Source organism: Ursus maritimus, unplaced genomic scaffold (genome assembly GCF_017311325.1).
Source record: "Ursus maritimus isolate PB19 unplaced genomic scaffold, ASM1731132v1 scaffold_26, whole genome shotgun sequence".
NCBI classification, from domain to species: Eukaryota; Metazoa; Chordata; class Mammalia; order Carnivora; family Ursidae; genus Ursus; species Ursus maritimus.
This window is the reverse complement of record NW_024425119.1, coordinates 38619596-38629201: the sequence shown is the minus strand read 5'-3', so window position 1 is coordinate 38629201 and position 9606 is coordinate 38619596. Positions and strand designations below refer to the sequence as shown.

General features: G+C 43.9%; 1 protein-coding gene across 5 annotated transcripts; it reads left to right on the top strand.

The window, feature by feature from the left end:
* Positions 1 to 1318: 1318 nt before the first annotated feature.
* On the top strand, positions 1319 to 9511 carry ASB8 (ankyrin repeat and SOCS box containing 8). Of its 5 annotated transcripts, none has more exons than XM_008704508.2 (4): positions 1327 to 1439; positions 4053 to 4212; positions 5659 to 5763; positions 7586 to 9511. In XM_008704508.2, the coding sequence occupies exons 2-4, from the start codon at positions 4084 to 4086 to the stop codon at positions 8216 to 8218; spliced, it is 867 nt and encodes a 288-aa protein (XP_008702730.1). In that variant the 5' UTR covers positions 1327 to 1439; positions 4053 to 4083; the 3' UTR covers positions 8219 to 9511. The 5 variants fall into 5 exon arrangements, with proteins under 5 accessions (XP_040498322.1, XP_008702730.1, XP_040498320.1 ...); XM_040642386.1 differs by having other exon boundaries at positions 1357 to 1439; positions 4049 to 4212; XM_008704509.2 differs by lacking the exon at positions 1327 to 1439 and adding an exon at positions 1530 to 1804 and having other exon boundaries at positions 4049 to 4212.
* Positions 9512 to 9606: the final 95 nt, after the last annotated feature.

Here is a 9606-nt window from a genome sequence, read left to right as displayed (position 1 = left end):
AACTGTTTGCATTCACTGAATTTGATCAAATGCCTTACAGTAGTTGGGGTAGGGGGGATAGTTGTCTAGTCTCCACATATCATTCAGATTTCTTCAACCTTTCCTAAGTAAATCTATGAATTAAAAGCAATGTAGTTAATATGTAGCTACAGCTTCAAGTCTACTCCCCAGACTCCATCCCAATCAGAGGGCTGTCCCTAAGCCCTTCTTCCATAGAGCTGCCAATGGCCAAAGCAGCCTTTAATCCAGAGTACAGAATTGGTGGCTTACAGGCTGAATGTTGCCGGCTTTCAAAATGATTCTTTTTTTTTAAATGTTGCCAATATTTGAAATTGGGGAGGATTCACTTTTCTAAAAATCTGGATTTCAGCTTCTTTTGAAAAATTGGACTCACCATAGAGTGGCAGGAGGTGGGGGACACATTCCTGCATGGCAAAAATCTTTTGAGTTTGGAACTCAGAGGAGGCTCGCTCTTCAGAAAAGGCATGAGCTTTTCCAGTTGATCATCGCCTCAATGATGTTCATGAACTGCCTGGGCCCTGCTTTCCTCTAAAACTCATTCGATTATGTTGCTTAGAATGCGATTTGGGGAGTAGGTGTCGGACGTTTTTGGTTAAACAGGCTGCCGGGTAGATCTCAGCACTGACAGTCGTCTTGTGTAGGCTGCTCCACTCTTTACCTGCACGACTACGTGCTGCTGGCTTCGAATGTTTATGCTTTGCATGGAAAGTACCTCCCTGAGAGGTGTCAGCATCTCTCAGGGTGGGAAGGGTTCTGTCAGCATGTACATCGTTTTCAGTGTTCGACATTTGGGCTACTACACCTCTTGGGTGATTTATAGTTCCCTTTGAGGGAGAGTGGACAGTATCCAGGAGGGTTCAGAAGAGCATATATGCGTTCCAATATTATGAATAATGATGGAAGTCTCTTTTATTTCCCCAAAACACTTCTAGCTAACAGTTTATTCTCCTAAGCAACTGAGCCAGTGTAGCGAGTTTAGAAATCTCGAAATGAGGTGCGCAGTCCCTATCTCAGTTGGAGACAATGGGAGGCAGCGTAGGGCACGGAAGGACCCACTACAGGCCTGGTCCAAGCAGGCGCGGCCCCATAGAGTCGGCCCAAGAGCCCGGCCGGGTGAGCTTTTTGCCTACCGCTGCGGACCCGAATTCCCGGGCTGCGGCCGAGAGCGCTATACTGCGCCTGCGCGCAAAGCCTCCGGCGGGCAAAGAGAGTGATCTGTTAACTACCTGGGTAGGACGGAAGCCGCCTCAGGAGTCTGCGCAGGCGCACCCCGCCTGCAGCCATTGGCCGGTGCGCAGGCACCCGTCCCAGTCACCCTTCACATCCTGTAAACAGAGGTCCCGCTGGAGACGACAACTTCTGCTTCCGGGTCACGCCTTGACAGCGGCTTTCACCACCCAGCTCAGCCCCGCGGTTTGGTGAGTGCGTACCTAGCTGAGGGAATGCCTGCAGCCAGGTTCCTTAACCCGTGGCACTACACCCAGTAACTCTTTCTCCATTCCCAGCTCGGGTTTCGTTAGTCCTCGAGGCAGAGACATGGTTTCCGGCCTTGGGGGAATCAAGGCGGGGGTTGGTTAGCCTTCGGGGCTCCACCGGCGTAGATTGCGCGACCTTCTTTCACCCCCCACTCTGGGAGACCTGCCGGCGTTGCTGCGATCTTTGGGGAATCCCGTGAGGGAAGTGACACCACACGTCCTCGCATTTCGTGCCCTTTCCCTTCGGCTCTTTGCCTCGGCAAGACGCAGCTGCCGCGAGCCGCCCCCTCTCCACCTCGCCCCAGCAGGTGTGGTGGGGTTGGGGGGCTTCTCTGGCTGGGCTGAGGGTCTCGCTGCCTGGGCGGAAGCCGAGGCCTCACTAGCACCAAAGGTGTTGAATGTCGCCTCTCTCCCACTTTGCTTCTAGCATCGCAATAGAAAACCCCTTTGTGTTTTCTCTGGATACCAAGTCAAAGAAAACTGGGGGAGAGAGGGCTTTCAGTTCCAGTAGAGGAAAGGGGCCACTTGGGGTCAAACGGCGCCAAGGGCTGCTGTCTGGAGATAGGTCAAGTTTACATTTCCTTGACGCATCCCCACAGTGCATGTTATCAGTGTGCCCCGAAGTTCCACTCTACACCAGGAGCTTCGATGCAACAGCAGAGAACCACTGGTCATGTCCTGAGTTAGGAGTTCTTAGCCTGGAGTCCCAACAGTGCTCCGAAAATGATTTCAGGGTTTAGTTTCTTCAGATTACCGTGGTCCGGAAACAGTTAACAGAACCAGTTCAGTCTAAGCCTTCCACTTTTGACGATCTGTCTTCTGCCCCCATTCTTGGAATCTCTGGTTCAAATGCATCTCTGCTTTTTTCTCCTTTTCCCTTGTAACGAAGTATAAGATACAGACCCCTGTCTCTACATTTAGTGGCTGTTAGATTAAAACACATGCCAAGTCTAAACTATCTAGAAAATTTCAGAGAGACATAAACAAGTGTGTAAGCTTATTTGTTTCATAATAACATAGGGGAGAAGAATGCCCAATATGAATCATTGATACTTATGAATTGAACATTGTTAACTTGCATTCTATTAATTAATACTATATATAGTTTAAACAGATAAATGGCTACTGATTAGCAAAATAGAAACCACTCAAATTGATAATATATTACATAATGCATTAGGGGATACTCCATTACAAAAAGCAAAAATTATGTAGTGTGAAATGACCAAAATAATTTTACTTTTTTTACCTTACTGGTCATCATATGCATAACGTATTTAATTATGCAAGTTGTCAATTTTTTAGGATTTAAAGTAAAAATCTTTATATTAATTCAACAAATATTGAGAACTTGCCATGTGCCAGGAACTATTGAAAATAACACTATATTTACCCTCAAGGAACTTAGAGCTCAATTAGAACACATATTCCTAAGCAGTTCCGCCTAGAGAGCTGATACTGCATACTATATTTTCTCAACAGTTTTTGATATATGCTTTTTCATGAAAATGCTCCACCTTGTTTGCTTTAATTTTAAATGTTCCCCAACTAGTATATGGCTCTTATGCAGCCAAAACTTTTTTCAGTTAAATTTAAGTATATTGCATTATTTTCTTCCATGCTAGAACTCTCTGTCATATTGTGGTTTGAACATATATTTACCCAAATCTATTTCTTAGTTTTCATGAATGGCCAATTATTAAAAATTTTAATTCATTTTGCACTCTTAAATCTGCTTGTTTTCCTACAACCACAAATACGCATCATTGGTATGAACTTTGCAATTTTTCCTAATTTATATACATGACTAATTATACTTTTGAGATTTTTATTTTAGAATATCACCTCAAATAATTCCCATTTTTTTCTTTGCTGAAGACATTTTAACCTGTTTCACAGATGCCTCGTCATTGTTAATATAGATGTATTTCTTCCATAGCCTTTTCCCTCTCTTCACACAGGTATCGATCACTTCTATAGCCTTTAGTCAATCAACCAGTATTTATTAAATACCTGCTTTTTGTGGGATTCTGTGGCTGGTCTTACATGAACAAAAAAATAGAAGACAGGGACCTTACCTTCTAATTGATTTCAATTTAGAGGAGAAACAACATGAACTTAACTATACTGCAGGGCCAAATATAACAAGTAAGCTAAAGTGATAGGATGGTGATAGTAAAGACCACAGAGTCCGGAGGAGGGAAAGAATGTTTTGTGGCATCTTCAGCCTTAAAAAAAAAAATCCCCTTCCTTGCCTAATCTGGTTTGTAAACACAGAGCTCCGTGAGGGTCTTGGGGGCTCTTGGGGAAATCTTGTTCCAGACTAGTTCAGAGCGTAGAATTGAGGTGCCAAGGGTCAGAGCATTTTCATCCAGGTTTACCCAGCTCCCTAAACAACTATTACAATCTGTTTCTTTATAATTCAGAAAAAATATTAATCATTGATCTCTTTGAAAGCTACTTTTACTATTGGGAAGGCCTCAGAGAACTCCTAATCCTAGGGACAGGTATGCTCAGTGATATTGTGTATGCCTAAAACTTCTTTGTTTCAGGCAGTTTGGAGCATGTGAACATACTCTGAGCCTTGATGAGTTCCAGTATGTGGTATATTATGCAGAGCATTCAGAGCAAATACTCTCTCTCAGAGCGCTTAATCCGAACAATCGCTGCCATTCGCTCCTTCCCACATGATAATGTAGAGGACCTCATCAGAGGGGTGAGTGTGCTGGATTGACGGAGAGTCCTGTGGGAGGTGAAGTGGGAAAGCTCCTGGGGAATCGTAACAGATTACAGATTTGTAGCATAGACTCAGCACAAGATCACAAGGAGTTTTTACAGTCCTCTTACATGTATGAGCTCGACCATGAAAATACATTTTCCTTGTGTTTTGCTTCTCTTTCCTGCTCCCTTTCACTTTGTGCATCCGATATTTTCTTCATGAAGTATGTTCTAGATAACCCTAGTCTCACATTCTTTGTAAAATCTCTGTCTGGATATGGTACATATGGGATCCAGCAAGCTCAAAGTCTTCTCCACATGTTTTACTAAGGGAGGAAGGAGACGAGCAAAGCAGAAGTGGTTTTCAGATCCTTGTGGTTTATAGTAATTACACGGAGAGGTATCACTTGCCATCTGTCTTGACAACAGCTACCACTTCTAGTTCTATAAGGAATGTCAACCCCTAAAGTGCATGGTAATTTTTGACTTAAAACATCTTACATGTCTAACCACTGCTAGTCAACAATTGTTATATGACTAGTATTCTAGACAGTCTTTGGTCTTTGATATCTTTTTCTGAATATTATTCCTGTTGAGAAGTTACAGGATAATTTTTTGATTACTAGAAAATGCATCCAGATGCTTACTTTTGTACGTTCTTTTCAACAACTGTGGAATCCTTATTTACCACCTGGAGCTCTGTTGCTGCTTCGAAGTTGGGTGGTGCAGGTTTGAGAAAAAATAGTCGTACTGCGTTAAATTGTTCTCAGCAAAAGCGGTACCAGAGGATTCAGCAGTAGGAAGTTTGTCACATTCTAATTCTAGCTCTGCTGCTGAGTCATTCAGTGACTTTGGTCTGCCTGTAGAATCCCCATCTCCTTTCGTCCGACTTGAAACAGAAGTACCAGCAGGGGCTAGATAGCAGAGAATGCCAATGCTAAGGGGCTACTTTGAAGATGTTTATAAACAAAAACTTAACCTTAAGATGACCTTACTAGTAATTATGGTCATCTGTTGAATGGCAGAAAGAGCATGCCAGTTCTCCTGGTTTCAGTCTAACAGACTCGCTTTCCTGACTTTTTCAGAGCATGATGGTAATAGGAAGTGGATTGTTTTTCCAGCTTTTCTGCCTGATGCTAAGTTTCCCGCTGCTTTTTCACATGAGGTTATGTCCTCAGTGATGTTCAGATGACCATCTGGCAAGTTAACCTTGTAGAAAAACTTAATAACTTGATCTAAGGAATTGATAGTTGCTTTCCTTCATCTTCAGTGTATTCCCTTGGTTTGGATATTATTTGAGAAATAGGAATGGAAACTCGGACCAGTAGTATGTTTACAGTACGGTCAGAGCTAGAGCCCTTTCCTCCTGGACTCAGTTCTGAGTCTTGTCCTGCGCAGTGAGCCAGAGCTGAGCACACTGACCGAAGTTTCCTTCTGCCCATAGGGAGCAGATGTGAACTGTACCCATGGCACACTGAAGCCCCTGCACTGTGCCTGCATGGTGTCAGACGCTGACTGTGTGGAGTTACTCCTGGAAAAAGGAGCAGAGGTAAAGCTTTTAACACTGTCACATTAATGATCCACTAAAGCTTGAGCTTCACATTTCCTTAAAATTTGTCTCTTCTCCCATCTCTTCCCACCTTCTAGCCTGTGGTAACATTGGCATAGCCAATATTAAAGCACAGTGGAATGGTAAATCTATGCAATGATCCAAAAGATTTCATTCCTTTGCCTTTCTTTCTTAAGTTGTCCGTGGCTCCAGGAAGAGGGAGTTTTATTTCCCCTTTCTCTCCCAGGCTTCCTTCTGGGGTTGTTTACCTTTCCGTTCAGTCCTCTCGTTGCCTGTTGACTGTCCAGGAGCTCTAAGTGCAGAGGCCCCTCAAGTGAATACATGGAAACCATTGACACCCTCTAACAGACATGCACTTTTAATACCACCGTTACCGGGAGATTTCATTAGGTAATCCATTCCTCAGGATTGGGCTACTGGTGCTATTTCTCCCCACTAATTCTTTTCCATTTATTGTGTCTTGTTCCTATCTTCTTTTTAATGTATCTTAATATAAGAAACATAGATTAATTTATATTGGCATTAGCAGGAAGCAGCATAGTGTAGTGAATGATTAAAAGAATGTACTCTGGAGCCAGACTTCATAGGTTTGAATCCCAGCTCTGTCACTTCCAGCTCTGTGACTTCAAACAAGTTAATTTTTCTTTGCCTTGCTTTCCCTGTCTGTAAAATGGAGGTGATAATGGTATCTTCTTCATAAGGTTGTCAAGTGTTTAGTACACTGGCATGTAGTAATTGCTGAAGAAGTGCTTGTTAAATAAGTAAATAAGCAGTTTTGACTATAAGCGACCTGGAAGTTGCATATGCTGAGGCGCTAATTGGAATCAGACATGCCATGAAGCTGGTGTGCAGGCCGCAGACACTTTGGTCAGTAAGGCTAAGGGGGCAGCCCCCAGCACCATCCTCTCCACACAGCCATGCGGTTCTCTACTTGTCGTTATCTATCCCATCACTCTTGTGAGTGATCCTGAAATGAAAGCCAGTGATTAATGTCAATGGTGAAAATACCCTGGGGGAAGAAACTTTTTAGCTAAGTAGAAAGTTGAACTCAGTTAAATATTCCAGGGTATTTTTATTGCATCTTGAGGGGAAGATAATATGCTAGTTAGAAATTTGGGTTTTGTAGTCTTTGTAGCCTTCAGAAATTATAGGTAATGTTGATTTTTAGCAAGTCAGCTTTTTTTCCAGTAATGGAAGACCTGTGTTCTTCCTTTTACATGCTTTTATCAAGGTTCTCTTGTGACTGCACAGCGTTTATTTGCAAGGGGGCTGATTGGATTCACAGTTTGAGCTTCTCTCTATGGCTAAAGAACACGGCAAACTACATGGGCAGAGTTTGGCTTCATTTTTCAGTCTGGTTGCCATTAGCCACAGGATAGTGAGTTGGGATAATCCAAAACCTTTATTCTGGCTAATATATTCAAGCTACTTTCCAATAAATGTCTTCCAGAGTAGTTAGGAGGATTTAGACTTCATCTTCTCTTTCTTTACCCCTTCCCCCATGGTAGAGATCCTAATGAATAATAAACGAGAACATAGCAGAAACCTAATAAAGCTGGCCAGCTAATCAATGCACAGAATAGAGTGCTGGTTGTTTTGAGACCGTTCGCTTCCTATTTGCTCCTAAGCTCCTGTCATATCTCCTCTTGATCACCAAGACTCCCTGGGAATTGATTGTTGATGCTCATATTCAGAACATGACATAGCAAAGGTCATGGATAAACACATACAACCTGCTTTTGCCCGCCCATCTTCCTCTCAGTGGTCTAGCTACTGTAATACAGTTCCTCCCTCTTCACAGGTGAATGCCCTGGATGGTTACAATCGAACAGCCCTCCACTATGCAGCTGAGAAAGATGAGGCTTGTGTGGAGGTCCTCCTGGAGTATGGGGCAAACCCCAATGCACTGGATGGCAACCGAGACACCCCACTTCACTGGGCAGCCTTTAAGAACAATGCCGAGTGTGTGCGGGCCCTCCTAGAGAGTGGGGCCTCTGTCAATGCCCTGGATTATAACAATGATACCCCGCTCAGCTGGGCCGCCATGAAGGGAAATCTTGAGAGCGTCAGCATCCTTCTTGATTATGGTGCGGAGGTCAGAGTCATCAACCTAAAAGGCCAGACGCCCATCTCCCGCCTGGTGGCTCTGCTAGTCAGGGGACTGGGAACAGAGAAAGAAGACTCTTGCTTTGAGCTCCTGCACAGAGCTGTCGGACACTTTGAATTAAGGAAGAATGGCACCATGCCACGAGAAGTGGCCAGAGACCAGCAGCTGTGTGAAAAACTGACTGTCCTGTGCTCAGCCCCAGGAACTCTAAAAACACTCTCTCGCTATGCCGTGCGCCGGAGTTTAGGACTCCAGTATCTGCCAGACGCAGTGAAGGGCCTTCCACTGCCAGCTTCTCTGAAGGAATACCTGTTACTTGTGGAATAGTCTGGAGGAGACGTTTGCACCGTCACTCAGGCAACTCTGGGGGAGGTTTCCCCTGCAGTAGTCTCTTTGGGAAAACAGGAAAAGCAGTCGTTCCTGTTGTGTGGTTTGTATTTAGAGGCAACATGTCACAACAGTAACCTCCACACCATCTCCCTTCCCCAAACCAAGCAACCAAACAAAAAAAAATCCCTCACTTTTGTTTTCTGTTTATTGCTTACTTGACTTTTTATATTGCACCCTGCAAAAGAAGAGGTCTCCCCCTCCCCTCCCCTTTAGGGAAAAAGTCAGCAGTGCAACTAAATTCTCTAAGAAGATGAAGAGCATTTAAAGAATGTGTGTTTACTTTTCCTTTGGGAACATGATTACTATTTCCGAAGAATCCCTCTGGAAGCATTGTAACTGGTCAGTGAAGAAGTTTAAGAAAATTCCAGCTAACGGATGTGTCCCAAAGATGAAGATACTACAACCTCCAATGGTGTGCAGATGCACAGTTGGGCTGGATGATATGGATGGTTCCCTAGAGTGGCACGTCATGGAGCGTGCAGAAGGGACTGGCCCCCTCTCTCACCATCAAAGGAAACAGCAGTCTTTGCCTCTTTTCCATGGGTGTGCCTGAGGGTTACAGTTCCGCAGCGTTATTTCAAAAATAACATTGTCTTGCTGCTTTCCACATAGAAGAGAGAGCAGGTTCTGAGCAGTCCTAAGAACTCAGTGTCCTAAGAACTTTTCTCCTAATGCAGTTCTTTCTCTTCGTGAAAGCCAGTTTGCTCCAGCGGGCTTAGCAGGGGTTTGCACACCTTCAGTGAAGGTGTTTACTCCAGCAGGGGACGAGATGGGCTGGGCTGCCTTTTCCCACAGGTCTTCATTTCCCTACAGCAGCTCACTCTGCTCAGAGTTGGGAGTTATTTTCCTTTCAGTTGTTTTGGAAACTTTGCTTTTTACTGATCTGTACAAGGCATCGGGGGAGCAGAGGGTGCGGGGGAAGAGCCTTATAAGAGCTGCTTTTGAGACAGCCCACCTACTCAAAGAAGAACTGCTTTAGTGAACCATACTTAGTCAACAATACTCTTCCTTTTCATGTTCCTAAACTAGAGCAAGTTGTTATTGATCTTGGATGACCCAGATGCAAATCTGAAAAACTTTTTTTTTTTTAACTGATTGGGAACCACAAATAAAAATGACTGGAATCTGCTGACACAGCTAATTTGAAAAACTATGTCTGCTTTTGCCCTTTTGCTGTTGGTGGTTTTTTTGCTCACTTGAAAAAAAAGAAATAAACACTTCCAAAAGCAAGTTTGGCGATTTCTACTGTTCCTGTTTTCTCCACGTTATTTAATCCCTGGGAGTCCTGTTGGCCGTAACTCTGAAATGGGCTGTCACTCCTCCTC

Coding starts and splice junctions, on each gene's coding strand:
- ASB8 (XM_008704508.2), top strand. CDS start 4,084: ATGAGTTCCAGTATGTGGTATATTATGCAGAGCATTCAGAGCAAATAC. Junction 4,213..5,658: donor TAGAGGACCTCATCAGAGGG/GTGAGTGTGCTG, acceptor TTCTGCCCATAG/GGAGCAGATGTGAACTGTAC. Junction 5,764..7,585: donor TCCTGGAAAAAGGAGCAGAG/GTAAAGCTTTTA, acceptor CCCTCTTCACAG/GTGAATGCCCTGGATGGTTA.